The following is a 16,859-nucleotide window of genomic DNA, read 5'->3' as shown; positions in this document are numbered from 1 at the left end:
CTGGGGGCCCTCGGGACCTGGGGGCCCTCGGGACCTGGGGGCCCTCGGGAGGAGGCGGCGGCGTTTGAGATGGGCGTGGAATCCCCTCCCTAGCGGGGCACTTCTCCTCTTCCTTCAGGATCAGATGGAACTTCCTCAGAGAAGACTTCCCTAAGCACCTGTCCTACTCTTATCACCACCTGGTAAATTATATAGTACATAACAACAAAAAAGAAACAACTCGTTTCTTGTCTTCTCTCCATTTAAAGTGTGAGGTCAGGGCCTTTGTCTGGTTTGCGCCTGGACCTTGTTAGTACATGTCTTGCACACAGTAGATGCTTCATAAATTCTGCTGAATGAAAGAATGGTGAATGGTCCTAGTGGCAGGAAATGTGGACAGGTGGGCTCACTGAAGCGTTGGGGAGTGTCCCTGATGAAGGAACATCTGAACAAAGGTTGAGAGTTCAGAGTGTTCTGGGGACGGGGGACAGTGGAGCGTGTCCCTGTGCTGGAGGGCAGTGTCCCAGCTGGCTTTTCCAGACTTTGTCCTAAGGGACTGGAAACTTCCAAGGGTTTTTAATCTGCTCAGATCTGCTTTTGAGACGACTGTCCCCTGGGCTATATATGAATTCAGGGCAAGGGCCAATTATGGGGGCGGCATTTGGGCCTGGAGATGCTGGGGGCTGGGAAGGGGAGTGGTAGAGAGAGGGCAGTGCCCCAGATGCCAGGCTGGAAATGAGATCAGAATGGGGGAACTGGTGGACTAAATGCATCTCTCTTTTTGGAAGGTAGGGAGAGTGGCAACAGAAAATGGCCCCCTCAGCTGGCCCCGAACTCCAAGGTTGGGAGAGCTTAGGACATGCAAGTCAAACACTTAATAGGCACCTCCTGTATTCCAGGAAGAGTACTGGGCCTACCCTTACGCGTTCATGGGCCACTGGGGTAGATGTCATGCCTCTAGTCTTGGTGTGTGCCATTGACGGGCATGGATTCTGAGCTCAGAGGAGAGTGTGGGTAGGCTTCACTCCCTGGATGACATTTGTGCTAGTCCTTGAGCACCCCTGAGGCAGAGAGCTATGCTTGCAAAGTCCCAGATGAGTGTCAAGGAATCTAGGGCCAGATCCTTGAACCCAGCCTGTGACCCTGTCTTGTATTTTGGTTTTTTTTTGCGGTGCGCGGGCCTCTCACTGTTGTGGCCTCTCCCGTTGCGGAGCACAGGCTCCGGACACGCAGGCTCAGCGGCCATGGCTCACGGGCCTAGCCGCTCCGCGGCATGTGGGGTCTTCCCGGACCGGGGCACGAACCCGTGTCCCCTGCATCGGCAGGCGGACTCTCAACTACTGCGCCACCAGGGAAGCCCTGTGACCCTGTCTTAAAGAGCAGAGTGAGCAGTAGGTGTAGGCCAGTGCCCAGATGTGGGTCAGTTACCCCTATATCTGGGCCACCAGGTGGTCACAGGGAGTTCCAGGGGCTGCATTTGGATTCAGGGCTCCATGCTGGCTTGAGGTCTGCTGCTCTCCCGAAGAGACAGGGAGCCAGGCCGGTGATTGGATGGGCGTGAGTCTAGAGCTGGCTGAATCCTGGAAGGAGGGCCCTTATAGCAAAACTGATTCTCTGGGTCATGGAGCAGGAAAACTGAGTGACAGAGGCCTTGGAGAAGTGTGTAATCAGAAGGGAGACCTGACAGGTGCAGGTAGCTTCCAGAGATTGGCAGGATCTGCTTGGCAAGAGCCATCCCAGGCTGGTATGGGTTACCCTGCTGAAAACTTAGAGCCCAGCAGATTCTTTAAGTGGAAGAGGCTTCAAGTGTGTTTCCAGCAAAGCTCGGTGCCCAGCTGCATACACAGGACAGATCAGAGTGTCAGGCATAATGAGGCACCATACCATCAAGTCACAGCCACAGGCTCCCCAGGAGTTGCATTTGGTTGCCTGTAGAGTCCTTCCAGATCCTGGGCCCAGGGAGGCCTGGGTGCTTGGAGTGTGCTCCACGTGATGTGGGGAGTAGTGGAAGCCCTAAGCTAGTATCTCAGATTCAACTAGAAACTTGAGAAGCTCTTCTGGGGGGTGTTTAAGGGCTGATCCTGCTCTGTCCTGCCAGCCTGGGCAGGGACTTCAAGTTTGAGACAGAGGGTCCCACAGCCCCCAGAGAGTCTGCTGTGAGGTCGTCTCCACCCCCTCCCCTAATCCAATATCACTTGGTGGGAGGGAGCCCTGCCTTCTGCTTGAGTCATGCCTCGAGCTTCCCATGGACAGAGATGAGACTTCTCTGCTGTTGCCAGACCTGCTGCATCGGCTCCCCCACATGGCTTTTTCCTTTCTCCAGCTCCCTTTGCCCACTCACCGGCTGGCCCTGGAGAGTCCTCATCCTCTGACATATTGTTCACATACTTGCAGACTCAGCTCAGATGGTTCCTCCTCTGAGGAACCTTTCCTGACCCCCCTCCCTCCTGACCTCCAGTCAAGGCTTCCTGCTCAATATTCCAGAGAATCCCAGTTTTTCCCACTGGCAGGAGGATGCTCTTCTACATCTGCACTCCTGCCCATCACGGTTGGGTGAGAGGTTGCTCCCCTTCATGTCTCTCCGGCATCCTTGGAGCCCAGGGACCAGTTCAGTTTGTGTCTCCAGGGCCCTGTGGCCGCCCAGTGATTGGTGCTAGGTGACACGGTGCCTAATGAATAAGAGGAGGATTTACTTTACACTAGTCCAACATGCCATCCTGCTTTGCACGGAGCGCGGAGCCCTCAGTGATTGACGAAAGGAGCTGTGGGTGGGAGTGGGAACAGAACCCTGAATAGGGTGGAGGAGTATCTTTTTTTTTTTTTAAAACACCTTTATTGGAGTATAACTGCTTTACAATGGTGTGTTAGTTTCTGCTGTATAACAAAGTGAATCAGCTCTACATAAACATATATCCCCATATCTCTGAAGGAGTATCTTTAATTCTTTAACTGAGTGACTCTCAGGGAGCTGCTGCCCAGAGGGCTTTTGCCCAGTGATAAGCAGCAGGTGAGCTGCCCTGGGTGTGTGCCTGTGGGGTCATAGTTCACGCTGGAGTCAGCATTTCTGGAGGGCAAGTATCTGGAGGAGCCAGGTTCTGGATCAGAGCCCGTCCCCACCCTGATATGAACCTGGTGCTCTTGGAGAAGACGCATTGGGTTGACCTTGGGGGCTGGGGGGAGGGGTGGGTCTGTGGGAGGCAGGCTGGCCACTGAGTGCCCCTTTGCCTTCCCATGCCCTTCCCCAGGCCTGGTCTGACTCCACACAAGTCCCTGTGTGTGCTTAGCCCCCCGACCCTCCTCAGGAGAAAGGTAGGCAGGGTGGGAGATGCTGACCAGCTGCCTTGAGGCCCCTCCAGCCAGGGTGAGCGGTCTGGCCCTGCTGACAGGCAGCCGGAGGGCTCGGTGGGCTCGGTGCCTGGCCTGAGCTGGAGGCTGTGGCCAAGGAAGCAGGCGGTCCTTGACTGGCCTCTCTTGCAGGAAGCTTAGCAGCATGGCCCCATCCAGAAGTGGTGTCACATCCTAGTGCAGGGATCTTGTCCTTGTCTGTGCTGTGGACCCCTCGGGCATCCGTGAGACCTCTACAAGACTCAGCGTGATGAAATAAAATACAGAGGATTACAGGGAAAACCAATTATATGGAAATACAGTTATAAAGATGTTAAGAAATAAATTCGTGGTATAGTAGTATATGCTTCTTTATACATTAAATAATAAAAAAAAAATAAAAAAAATAAAAAATAATAAAAGCAGCAGGTCTAAGAACCACCTTAGTGCTGAAGTAGTGATGAGTAAGAGTGGCATTTTGAGGTACCGTGACATCAGTAAGGTGACATGAAAATACCTCTGATTTCTGTTGGTGACAGATTCACACACTGCCGATACTGGTGTGGTTTGTTGCTTACATTAATAATTGAAGAAAATGTTAAAGGTGAGGTTAGAAAAACTAAAGATATAATTTTTTTTCCCATCCAAGTAGGTGGACCCCCTGAACACTGTGCATGAATCCCTTGGGTGAGAACCCTGCAGGTGGCCATTGAGGTCAAAGGAGGGGCTGACTCAGTACTGATTTGGGGGACAGGAGAGAGTTTCGGAGCAGTGGTATCACACCTCCCGCGGGGGCTGGTCACTGGCCGTTTCCTGGGCTCTGGCTGTTGGCAGGGGGTGGGCTGGCCCATGGGGGCTGGAGCTTGTTCTGTGTGTCTCTTTGATACCCTGGAGCCTTTGTCTGCCAACCCCTGCGGTCTTCCCCAGGCGTTGCCTGTGCCCTTGGCTGCGTGCAGTAAAGTGTGCCTTATTTATACTTGGACTTGGGGACGACCTGGCTTTTGCCTTTTAGATTCCGGGTGCCAGTTAGCAAAAGCTCCAGCAGAAACCAGTTGGGGATGTTTCATGGGTGCTGCTTTTGCTGAACTTGCAGGGAGAAGCCACCTGCGATGGCTCTGGGCCCAACATTCTCTCTGAGGGGTTGGTTTGTGTCGTGAGAAATCAAAGGGCACGTCTCTATAAACCTTGATTCTGGGGTACGCTGCCGTAATGAATGACTGCAGCCGTCGGCGTGCCGGGGGCTCTGGCCAGGCTGCCTTCCGCTGCTGCGGCTGAGCCGTGGGCGACTAGATGGTGTTGGAGATTTTGCAGGAGCAGGTGATGCTCACAGGAGGGGGGCGTATTGAGTTTCCTGTCTTGACCTGGGCTGCTTGGCCCTTGGGCCACCAAGGTCCTGTCTGGGTGCCCTGAGGAGTTTAGGTCTTTCAGAAGGTTCTGGATAAGACAAAGCCCAGCCCTTCTGAGAGCCTTCCAGGTGGGGACGTGGTGGCAGTCCAGGTGGACCCGGTAGCTGGTGTGTTTAAGGAAGAAGGTGTGTGGGGCGTGAGGCATGGGGGGGGGCGGGGGGGGGGAGGGGGGGGGTGGGGGGGGGAGGAGGGAGGGGGTGGGGGGGGAGGGGGTGGGGGGGGGGGGGGGATGAGGTGGGGGGGCTGGGCATTTTCAGGCAGTTGTGCTGTTGAGCCTGCACGGGTCTAGGCACCTTTGGCCGAGGCCATCTGCAACAGTGCCTTGGTGCTGTTCACTCTGGGCCGCTGGGAGTCTGTGGAGACGAGGCTCTTCCCTGAGCCCAGCCCCTCCATGGGCTTTGCTGAGTGAGGGGAAAGAACGGGAGGGAGCTTGGGGGACTCTGCGCACGGGTGCTGATGGCTGCAGTTTCAGTTCCTGATAGCACGGCCAGCTGGGGCGCTGGCATGTTCGTGAGCTGTCACCTCTGTCCTTTCATCCTTGTGGCTGAGCGTGGCAGGCAAGTGGCACGGCTTAGAGGAAGCCCTAGCTTCTTGTGTCCACCCGCCCAGGAGGGTGAGTGGGGCCCACGCCCGGGAAGGGGGACAGCAGGGGGGCTATGGTCCTGTCAGCATGTGCGGGGTGGGCAAGACCCCAGGCTGGCCCGAGGGTGCTGCCTCCTGCCCCTCTGGGGCTGATGTGGCAGCTTCGCACAGCTGTGTGGGTGGCCCCACCCTGTGACAGTTGTTCGCTCGGCAGGTATTTATTGAGTACTTGCTGTGTGCTAAACATACTGCTAGCACGGGGCGGCGGGGACCAGAGCAGACCCACATCTCTGTTCATGGGGTTTCCATTCTAGTGGACAGAGGCGGACCTCACCAGCGAGCACCAGTACACATTTATGTTGGAGAGTGAACGCGTCCTTTCAGCAGGGACTTGGACGAGCCTCAATCCGAGGGGTGACTAAAGAGAGTGTAATGCAGGGTGGGCTTACACAGCCGTGGGCAGGCTGGACGGTGGGAGAATGAGCGGCCTTTGTAGCTCCAGGTTTCCCCGGGGAGGGAGCCGGGAATGGATTCTCTGTCCTCCGCCATCTCTTCCCACTCTCCAGCCTCTTGCTCTGCCTCCCAGTCACCAGATCCTCCTGGAGCTAACGAGGTCCTCGTGGGCCAGGCCTGGACAGAGTGGGAGAGTGGATTTGGAGACACGAGTCGGGGAAGCCTGGCCCAGGGCTAAATGGGGGGACAGGCCGGGGAGAGAGATGCAAGGTTAGAGAGGGAATCCAGGGAAAGCCATCCTGAGAAAGTGCCATTGGAGCCAAGATGTGCAGGAGGTGTCACCTTCCTCTGAGGGTCCCATAGCCAGGTGAGTGTGGAAGGTGCCCCGGGGCCGTGAGGGCAGGTGCCACTGCCCAACTCTCACTGCAGCCCCAAGCAGAGCCCCCTCCCTTGCACCAGCTCTGGGCTGTCCCTCCCCTGTTGGACCTCCATGCCTGCCGCCTGCTGGCCAGAGAGCCTGCAGGGCCTCCCTCGAACACACATCACACCCACTGCCTGACTCCTGCACCCTGGCTCTGGTCTTGCTGGACCCTGGCCCGCTCGCTACAACTGCACTTCCTTCCTTTGTTTAGTCGTTCACGTGGCACTATTTTAGGTGCCGGGAAGGAGGCAAGGTCCCTGCCCTCACAGAGCTTACATTTTACATGGGGAGACAACAAGCAAGTGAATATATACTGTTCGGCAGCGATGCGTGGTTCTAGAGAGGCGGGAAGAGAGTAGCGGATAGGTTTGAATGGGGTTATCGGAAAAGCTCCCGGGAAGGGGGAGCATTTCTCCAGAGGCCTGGATAAAGCAAGAATGTGAGCCTGGTAGGCACTGGGAGAGAGTATTCCTCACAGGGAACAGCAGCAGTGGAGGCCCCCAGTGGGAGCGTTCTCGGAGGTCAGGGAAGGGTGGGATGCCTGTGCGGCTCCCCTCAGCGCCTGTGGCTGGGAGTAAGTCTGCACCGTGTTGTGAGGGCAGTAGAAGGCGGGGAGGGGTTGAGCAGGGTAATGCCTGCTGGGATTTCCACTTTTCAAGGGTCCCTCTGGGTGGGTGCAGACCAGGCTGTGGCAGAGGCTGGGGCTGGGAGCAGCTAAGAGTTCCTGCAGTTGTCCGGGTGGGAGATGGGGGTGAGCCACATGGTCTGGGCTCCAGCTTGGAGGTGAGCTGAGGACGGAGGGGGTCCCGGAGGGGCCGGTGCGGGGCCGGGTTTCAGCAGAGAGCGTGGCCTCCACTGTCCTGGGCACCGAGGCCCCCTGAGGACTGGGAAGCCACCTGCAGATTCAGGAGCACGGGGCCATTGTGGCCTGGCAGGGGCTGTAGTGCAGGAGGGGGTGGGCCAAGGTCTGCTGGCGTGGATTGAGGAGGGCACGGGCGGCCAGGACACGGGGATGGGCTGGGTGACTCTTCAGAGGGTATTTATCGCAAAGGGAGAGAGAAGCAGACGGCTGGCGAGCACGGGGGTCAAGGGGCGTGCTTTTATTTATTTATTTTCAAGCCGGGTGAGGGCCCTGTATGTCTGGATGCTGAGAATGATTCTGAGAGGGGAAAATTGATGCTGGAGCAACTTGGGGGGCGGGGGTGGGGAGAAAGGCGAGCGGTGGGGCAGGCCATGCCCAGGTGGAGGGGGAGCCTCGGGTGGGAGCAGATGTCTAGAGGGGCCCAAGGCAGGAGGGGTCTGGAGAGTGGGTGCTAGGAGGATAGGGGGTGTTTTCTCAGTGAATAGGGAAGCCAGTGTGGGCGTGAGGAGGGACACCCACCTGCTGTGCCAGGCCTGGCTCCGCCTGGCCTTCAGTGCTTGCTGGCTGCCGTCCTCAGGGCCAGCACCTCAAGGGTTGCCACTCCAGGTGCATCTTCTTGTGTTTCCTCCTTGCTCATTTGGCACCTACGAGCCTGGCTCGGCTTAGGGCCTGGTGCTGCGTGCCCTGGGCGTGTGTGTGTGTTCGTGTGTATGTGTTGGGGTCAGGTGGGTGTCCCGGCTCAGGTGAGGAACAGGCCAGGCTGCTGGGTCTGTGACTTGCAGAGAGGATGGCGGCCTGCAGACACGGGCAGGGATCCAGTGTCGTCTGGGCCAGATCTCACATGGATGGGAAGCTCCTTGAGGGCTGGAATTGGGGGTTGGGGGTGTGTCTCCACACCACTGCAGACTTTCCTTCCGTGAGCTGCACCCGTCTACCAGTCAAACAGACCCAGCTGCCTCTCCTCCCTACTTGTGGTCCAGTGCCCAGGGACAGGAGGGGAGGGTGTGGTTGACAAGCCCCTCTGGTCCTCCAGCGGCCCAGTGAGGGGCTGTTTCTGGGTCACGGGCAGGCTGAGCTTGGACCGGCTTGCCACGTGCTAATGGGGGCCCTGCCTCTGGGTGGGGGACGCGCCTGGTGGTACTAACAGAAGCCTGCGTGGCGGTGTGTGCTTGTGTCTTTGCAGACCCTCATTTTGGCTGGGGAACGAAACCCTGAAGGTGCCGCTGGCACTCTTTGCCCTGAACAGGCGGCGCCTGTGTGAGCGTCTGCGAAAGAACCCGGCGGTGCAGGCCGGCTCTGTCGTGGTGCTGCAGGGTGGGGAGGAGACTCAGCGCTACTGCACAGACACCGGGGTCCTCTTCCGCCAGGTGAGCCCAGCCGGCAGCCTCCCACATCTCTGAGTGTGCACTAGGCCCACTGTGGGCTGTCTGCCCTCCTCCAGCATCAGGCCTGGTGGGCCTGGGCAGCTCTGCCACCTGGGGGACCCTAAAGAGGCTCTCTGAAAGCAGGCCGAGGCTTGGGTCCCCAGGGAGCCCCCTCTGTAGGGGGGCAGGGCTGTCGCCAGCCAGCCTCAGCTCTCTCAGGTCAGAGTCTGAAGAGACGATGCTCCTGGGAGAGCAAGCAGGCAAGGCTTCGTGGAGGAGGCAGTATTTGGTGTGAGCCCTGAAGGCCGGCATGAATTCTGACTGGTGGAGCTGGGGATGGGTGTTCCGGGCTCGAGGGTAGTATCCACAGGATTGGACCTCAGAGGGAGGGCTGGGCAGCCTTCCCTGGCCCGGGAGAGGTGCAGATGGGGCGGGCTGAGTTCCTGGGGCCAGATTCTGCCACAGCAAGGAGGACGGGGGCTGCAGAGGTCCTGGGAGGAGGCATGTGAGCAGGGTCTGAGCAGGAGTCGGCGGCCCGGGCATTGGTCCCGGCTTGGCCGGTGCCGACCTTGTGACCCTCACTGGGGTTTGGTTTCCTCCTCTGGGAAGTGGTCCAGGGGCTCCTCGAGGTTCTGGAACCCTGTGGGGCAGCGGGTCGCCCAGCTGCAGGAAGCCAGCTTGGATGTGGTGGCCTCGGCTGAGAATCATTGGCATCACTCGGTTCCCAGGAACGAGAACAAGGACACTGGACAGGGGAGCTCACCCAGAAAGCCAGGAGGGCCCTGAGCTGGCCCCACTTTACAGATAAAGAAACAGGCTCAGAGGGAAATGACTTGCTAGAGGTGGAGCTGGGATTATTTAGAACCCATCTCCCGACCCCAAGTCTAGCGCTCTCCTCTCCTCCCTGCGCTGCCCTGAGTGGAGGTCTGACGCGAACTCCCCAGGGGCAGGCAGAGCCGAGAGGACATGGGCGTCCAGCATCCGGGTCAGGGAGGAGGCGGGGGAACCAGAGGGGAGCAAAGTGTGGAGAGCGGGTGGTAAGGCGTGGCCTCTGCAGCCGGACAGCGTCCATCCCGCAGGGCACAGGCCGAGGTCCACTGCCGGGAGCCACGGCCCAATGTTTTCTGTGGAAAGCACCTCCTCCTGCAGGGCTTCCCTCTGCCGCGTCGTTCTTGCAGCTGCAAGCCTGCTGTCCCTGTTGCTGGAGATGTGCAGGTCTAAATAAGTTTTCTCTGACTAGTCTTGATGCTTCTTGAGGTTTCCATAGTCTGTGGCTTAAAAACCGATCTCCTAAATTCAGCTGTTGGCTCTCTTACTGGTGTTATGCAAGATTAATTTTAGAAGAGCGCCTCCTCCACTTCATACCTTTACAACGCTATTTTAGCTGCATGTTTAATGCTAAACACTGAAGTCATCAGCTGCCCGGGGGTGGGAGAAGGAAGGAAGAAGCCCTAAATGCAGGAGTCCGTTTCTGAGCAGATGCCTGGCCTGGGCGTCTAAGTCAAGGTGCCATCTTGCCTGCCTGCAGGCAGTGGGGGTAGCAGAGAGGTGGGGGGAGGGAGGGGAGTGCGGGAGAGGCAGAGACGAACCCGTGGTGCTCCTGGGCACCTGTGTCTTAAGCTGCCCTGTCTGGGACCTCAGGCGGGTGGCCGGTGAGGTGGGGTGCAGGTGGGGCTGGGGCACGGGCCTGAAGCAGGGTCTGAGCAGCCAGCCAGGAGGAAGGAGGGGACGGCAGCCTGCAGCTGGTGTAGGGGGCAGAGTGCTGAGGGGGAGGGTGGTGTGAGGCTGGGGGTCAGGCCCCCAGAGCCAGGGAGCCCGAGCTGACCCTCCAGGGTGCGGGGAGGAAAGCACTCGGTCAGATACCCCACCTCTCTCCTTGCACCTCACGTTGCTGTCCTGCTGACGGAGTGACCTGGCTCCTTGTTCCCGCCACAGGAGTCCTTCTTTCACTGGGCCTTCGGTGTCACCGAGCCAGGCTGCTACGGCACGATGGACGTGGACACTGGGATGTCGACGCTCTTCGTGCCCAGGTTTCCTCCCAGCCATGCCACCTGGATGGGAAAGTACGGAGCACCCCGGGGCGTGTGACCGTGCCTGCTGACCGCTGGCTGGCTGGGGTGGGGGTGGGTGCAGGGCCTGGGCTGTGGGTGTCAAGCGGCGGGGGGCAGGAGGCAGAATTAGCAAGGGGGAGGGTTAGTGAGCAGGCCCGTTAACAGCCTACTCTGGGCCAGAGCCTGTTACCCTTTGCTGGGAAGGAGTGTCAGAGCTGGAGCCACAGACCACGGAGGTACTATTAATTATTAATCTTGAAATTCCGGATTCCCAGCTTTGTTAAGGTGCCTGAGTCTTTGGCCTGGCTCATTGGGAGGCAGCCCCTCCCTGGGTGTGGTGGGGAGGGCAGCCTGGGGACCTTCTCTGAAGCTCGTCACTGACGTGCAGTGCAGGGCGTTACCGTGTGCCTCCCGCCTGCCGGCCTCTGGGCTAGGCTCTGCGGCTCCCAGGATGTAGGCCCTGCCTCAGCTGGCTCACCTGGGAGACAGGGTCGTGCTGTGGGAGGAGTGTGAGGCCAGAGGCCTGGGTGAGCCTGAGAGGCTGCCTCCCTCATTATCTGTGGTGCCTGCCAGCTTGAGGGCCCTTGGCCCTGGGCACCCCTCCCGGGAGCCGTTCCTGCCTGCTCAGAGGCACCGAGGCAGAAGCTGTACTTGACTGGGGATGCTTGAGGTGATCAGAGGATCCTGCCAGATGCTCGCCGCCTTCCAGCGTGTCATTTCTGCCGGGAGAGTGCTTATTCTGGGCTAATGTATACATTGCAGCCTTTGCTGCCTCGTGGGCCCAAAATACTCAGTACCAGGTAGGCTGGTGGGTCTGCGGCTGGTTTGAATGATAAGGCATCCGGCTGCTGCAGGGACATTGCTCTGTGCAGAGGGCCAGGGAAGGGCTCCCACAGCTCAGCGGGCTTCTCTGGGGAGCGGGTCTGGCCACTGTCGGGCCTCCGATGCCTTATCTGTGGAACAGCGGTGATGCCCCTCGTGAGGCATCGCCAGGGCTGTAGTCACAGTGATGGTCACTGTGGAGTGGTTACATTTGTGACACTGAAATGAGGCAGCGAGGGTGCTGGGGACAGGCAGCTAGTAATGTCCACAATATTTGTGGCCACTCCCTATGGAGAGTTGGAATCTTTTCCCTCCTCCCTCGCTCAGTCAGGACCTGGGTGACTGCCTCGATGCGTGAACGTGGCCATGTCACCGTGTGACTTCTGAGGCTAGACTGTTAAGTGTGCTACGGCTTCCACCTGGTTCTCGCTCCTCAAGCCCCGCTGCCACTCAGTGAGGAACCCAAACTCACCCACGTGGGGGGACCAGAGGCCCCGCTGACAGCCAGCACCACCCGCTAGAGTGGGTGACTCCAAGCCCCAGTCCTCTCAGGGCTTTGTTCCGAGCATCCGTGGACGTGATACATGCTTTTTTACTCCCCTGCCTGTCAGGGTGATTTGTCACAAAGCCCTGGTAACTGGAGGAGTTTCCTGGTGAGAGTTTAGATCTGGTCTCCGTGAGGAGATTGTCCCGGAGCCCTCCCCGCACCTTGAAGTGATCACAGAGCTATAGCCTCAGCCTGTCCTGCCAGTGGCCCCTGTGCCTGGGCGGCACCCATGGCTTTGGCCTGGCTGCCCTCTCAGCCTCCCTGTGGCCCTGCCTCTTGCCTCAGGGCGTGTTGAGATGCCCACTGCTCAGCAGTGCTGCAGTCAGGGATGCAGCACTGGGAGACGTGGGCGTGGACGGTGGTGAGTTTCTGTCAGGAGGTGTGGAGGGGCTCTGAGTGCGTCCCCTCTTCTGACGGCTGCTGCCGCTGCTTACGCAGAGCTAACTCTAAGGGAGTGCCTGTCCGTGGGGCAGGGTGGACATCCTCCAGGGCGTGGCCCCTGCCTCGGGGACTGCACACTCCATGGGAGAAGCTGAGCAAATCTCACCCTGCCTCCCCACAGCCATCATCTGGGGAGCCAAACAGCACTTGACTTGAGGGTTTTTGTTTTGTTTTGTTTTGGCCAAGCCTCCGGCATGTGGGATCTTAGTTCCCTGACCAGAGATCGAACCTGTGCCCCCTGCAGTGGAAGTGCAGAGTCTTAACCACTGGACCACCAGGGAGGTCCAGACTTGGGGGTCTAAAACCCAGGACCTGATTGGTCGGGGAGCAGCTGTTATCGGTTGGCTGTTCTAGAGCATAATGTCCGATAATACAGGAATGATGTTCTGCACTTTGACTGCGGCTGGGTTTTAGAGCCACTGTTAAAAAGTTCTCGTTTAGTCTGTCCCTGCCTTGCCAGGGCAGCTGATTGTCTGGTACGGACCTTGGAGGGTACAAATGGGTCTGTAGGGTGGGTCTCCCTCTTGGAAAGGCTCCATGTGTGCGCTGGGCAGGCCAGACCACGCAAGCTGGTCCCAACGGGCGTTCCAGCTCTGCAGCAGATAGCTTGCCCCCTGTCTCTTGCCGACCTGGCTCCCCTCCGTGCCCATCCCCGGCAGGCCTTTCCCTTCCTCCACTCTGGTGTGACCCTCCCCTAGTCCCCACGTCCCAAGCCTTTGGGAGAGAAGGCATGATGGGAACAGGGCAGTGGAAGGGGTTGGTTGTCTGGGGCTGGAGGTGGGGAGCAGCCAGATGTGATGTGTGTAGCTGTTTCCAGACGCTCATGACCAATAGGGCGGGAGCGAGGCTGATGGGATTACCTGGCCTTTGCAGTCCAGACCCACCGGACTGAACGTTTGATCTTCAGCTCCCCAGCTTCCTTCTGAGTCTCTGTCTGATGGCTTTTGAAAATCCATCTGGCAGACACTGCAATCCGAAGTCATCCAGGGAAACAGCACCCCCGTCTGTAGATCTGCCTCTTCCCGTGTAAACAGCCTGTCCTGTTGTCAGGGCTGCAGACGCCAGGGGCTCGTGGGCAGCCCGGTGCTCCGCCTGTTCCTCACCCCGGGCCTTTGTGGGGACAGGAGTGTGGGAGCTTCTATTTTGTTTTTATCTGGGGTCTTTGCTTACAAAAGTTTGGTGTCTTTTTTTTTTTTTTTTTTTTTTTTTGGCGGTACGCGGGTCTCTCACTGTTGTGGCCTCTCCCGTTGCGGAGCACAGGCTCCGGACGCGCAGGCTCAGCGGCCATGGCTCACGGGCCCAGCCGCTCCGCGGCATGTGGGATCTCCCCAGACCGGGGCACGAACTCGCGTCCCCTGCATCGGCAGGCGGACTCTCAGCCACTGCGCCACCAGGGAAGCCCGGGTGTCTTTTTGATGTGAGAGTGTTTCCCATCATTTTCGTCAGAATCGACCTCAGCTGATGGCAGTTTTGGCTGCTGGGGTGTCTGGGGTCCTCTAAGCAGGTGGGAAATTGCCTCCTTGGGCAGTTTCAGCACTGACAGAGGGTGAGCAACTTTGGGCCAGGTTGGGCGACCCTCCTAGAACCTTTGGAGCCTTGGCGGTTTTCTCCTCCCATCCCTGGCTGAGGCCTCGGGCTTGGAACGTGAGACAGTGTGGCTGGCCTGGGGTTTGTAGGGAGGAGGGGGCTCTCCCGAGAGCTGAGGCCCCGAGCACTGCACTTTCTGGGACGGGAACTGATGTGTGCTGTGGTGTGTGTGAATGTGTCTGCAGTGTGATGTGTGTGGGTATGTTTGTTGGGGAGGTATGGTGTGGTGTAGTATGTGTGCTGGGTGGTGTGGGGCGGGGTGGAGTGTGGGAGTGTGTGTGTGTGTGTGTGTGTGTGTGTGGTGTAGGTTTGTGGGGTGGTGTGTCTGTGGGGTGTTTGGGGTGTGCTTTTTCACACTCACTGCCCCCACCCCATACACACAGCTGGGTCACAGGACGAAGGCTGCCTCAGCCAGCCTGACGGCCTGGCCCCGGCTCCCCCGTCTTTAGGGAAGGTGCCCCGGGCACTGATGAGGGGTGCAGGCCTTCCTGAGGAGGGCCAAGGGAATTCCTTTGGCTCTGACCCCAGGCGGTTTGCGGAGAGCTTGACCCCGGTCAGCCTGAGGCCTGGCGAGGCGTTTGGCCCCTCCCCCCGGGCTCTGCTGCCCACGGGCCTCCTCTCCATCACCTCTGCTCTCCGCACCGGCCTCTTTGGGAAGTGCTGCCTCGCCGCCCAGGTTCAGGCGCCTGCATAGCTTTGGAGAGCCCTGCTTTTCTCTAACAAGCTAATAGAGGCCTGACATGGTTGCCGACTTCCTTCTGGGGCAAGTGCGGGGTGCCGGGCGGTGAGCTGGAGGAGAGGCCGTTGCGTTGTACGTGGCTGCAGGCAGGCTCCGGCCGCTGGAGATGGATGATGATGGCTGTGATTTGGCCCTGTTACTTGTTCATTAACCCCATGCGGGTGGTCAGCTTGCCAGCTAGACCTGCGCTTGGAAATTTCAGTTCCTAGAGGGCTCCACCGTGTCTGCACCGTGGGCATTAACTGAGAAGTCTCCTTCTCACAGGAGGGCCCGCACGGGGTGTGGGCACTCGCTGTGCCTGCCCTGACCCTGAGTTCTGGGAAAGGCCTCCCCTGTCGCATGCTGGGCCCAGCTGCCTGTGAAAGAGGCCTGCGTGGGCCGGGTTCCCAGACACTGGCTCCTTCTTGAAGACACAAACCCTTTTGAGTGGCACCCTCCCTCCTCTCTCCTGCCAGAGCTGCCCCTTCCTTTTGAAGGGAAGAGTTTCTGGGGTGGGGTCGGCTTCCCTACTGACCCATCCTGTCCCATCCAGTTGCTTCTACTTGGATCTCCCACACGACGGGGTCTGGCATGAGCTGCCCTGCTGGACCCTAAACTGCAGTCAGGGCTCCATGCAGCCTTCTGTGAGGCTGCTGCCAGCCCGGCACTCAGGTGGCATATAGCTGCCCAGTGACCCCTCCAGCCAGCTCTGTAGGGCTCACAGGGACATGCCACTCCTTCTCCTGCCTGCCCCTCTGGTGGCTGGCTTGACGTGGTGGCATGGCACCCTTACCTCTTAGGGTGACATTTAAATGATTTTTACTATAATTGGCCCCCAAACAGGAAAAATAAGTACTATTCAAACTTAATTATCTCTGCCCTTTAGAAGAAAAAATGACACGCAAAGTGCCAGAAAAGATGCTCCCAGCTTTTCGGGTTGTATCTGTCAAATGGTTATTCTTGCTGAGAGCCAGGCCTGTGGCTAGTTGGGCGATCTGGGGCCCTTGAGGCCCAGTGTGCCTCGAGGTGGGCAAAGGGCATTTGGTGAAGCTGGCCCCTGGGCTTACTTGCTCCTGGACATTGGGATGGCTTCAGCCGGCTCTCCCATGGGCTGGCTGGCCCTTGCCACTCCTTGGCTCCCGTGGCAGGTGAAGTGGCTCGTGGCTGGTAGGTGAGGGGTGGACAGGCAAGCGCACAGCCCTGGGGCCGCCCACAGATCACAGCTGCCTCGTGTTCTCCTCTCCTTTTCCCCCTCGTCCTCCCACCTCCCCTGGTTCCACCTTGTTATGACGTTGACCTCAGGCTGAATACATGGAGATGTTCCCAGGTCTGAAGCCTCCTAGGTCTCTGCTGAGTGCTGACTGCCAAGACTCCCAGGTAGGACAGGCAGGAGCACGGTTCCTGAGGTGTCCTTTGGCAAGACAGCTTGGGAGAGTTAGTGTCCGCGACGGGAGGTGAGGTGAAAGGTCAGTGTCCAGGCTAATGGCCGAGACGCCCCTCTGTAGGGATCATTGAGGCTGGCCTCGAAAGCACGTCCTTGGCTCTTCCTGAATGTTTTGGGGGTTTGCTTTTGATGCCTGTCACAGCTGGAGGGGATGAAGTGACTGGGGACCAGGGGTGAATTGGGGACCTGCTGAGAATTCTGGGCATCTGTCCTGAGCAGGGACTGGAGCCGGGGCAATCAGCGTGAATGTGGTGATGACACCGGTGGCCCTGCCTCTTGCCTTTCTGGCACGTGCTTTTGTGAATGGCTGCAGGGTCAGCTGTGCTGAGGGTGTCAGTGCTTGGTAGCAAAGGGTCAGCGAGCTCTTTGCAGTAAGCCCTGGAACCGGGGCCTCCAACATCCAGGCAAGGTGCTTGTCATCAGTTCCTGCCCCACGTAGCTGCTACGGGCAGTGCTAATGGAGGCACAGCCTTTGGCCCTTCAACTTTGAGTCCCGTCTCAATCACAGCAGCTAATGCAATTGGATCGTGCAAATTTAATTACCGATGGGAGCTTGATACCCAGTGCCCGCTTCAGAGAAGCCAAAAGGGCGGTAAAGCAAAAAGGGTTCTGGGGCACCAGGCCGCTGATCTTAGTGGACCACTGTCCCCCCAGCCTGGCTCGCTGCCTACGGCTGTGAGCTTCCTGCTGCTGATCCCCAAGGCCACCCATCTGTCCCTTCATTGTGCTCTGTGTTTCCTGGCCACAGTCCGGTCTGGGATGCTTGTTGGGGTGGAGAGGAAAACGGTGCAGGGCTCAGAGAAGGAGTGGGAATCTGTTTCCTGGGTAGCGATGCTGGTTGATCAGTGGTGTTTCAGA

General features: G+C 58.6%; 1 protein-coding gene across 1 annotated transcript in view; it reads left to right on the top strand.

The window, feature by feature from the left end:
• The window catches only part of PEPD (peptidase D), a 114,342-nt gene that overhangs the window by 515 nt on the left and 96,968 nt on the right, over nucleotides 1-16,859 (top strand). Inside the window, exons 2-3 of the mRNA XM_029243443.1 lie at nucleotides 8,211-8,394; nucleotides 10,327-10,454. Of these exons, the coding sequence (XP_029099276.1) occupies nucleotides 8,211-8,394; nucleotides 10,327-10,454 (312 nt within the window). The remainder of the gene's footprint in view (nucleotides 1-8,210; nucleotides 8,395-10,326; nucleotides 10,455-16,859) is intronic.

This window comes from Monodon monoceros, unplaced genomic scaffold (assembly GCF_005190385.1).
Source record: "Monodon monoceros isolate NGI ecotype Baffin Bay Population unplaced genomic scaffold, NGI_Narwhal_1 Super_Scaffold_10, whole genome shotgun sequence".
NCBI lineage: Eukaryota > Metazoa > Chordata > Mammalia > Artiodactyla > Monodontidae > Monodon > Monodon monoceros.
The sequence above is the reverse complement of the archived record's forward strand: the minus strand, read 5'-3'. Positions and strand labels throughout refer to the sequence as shown.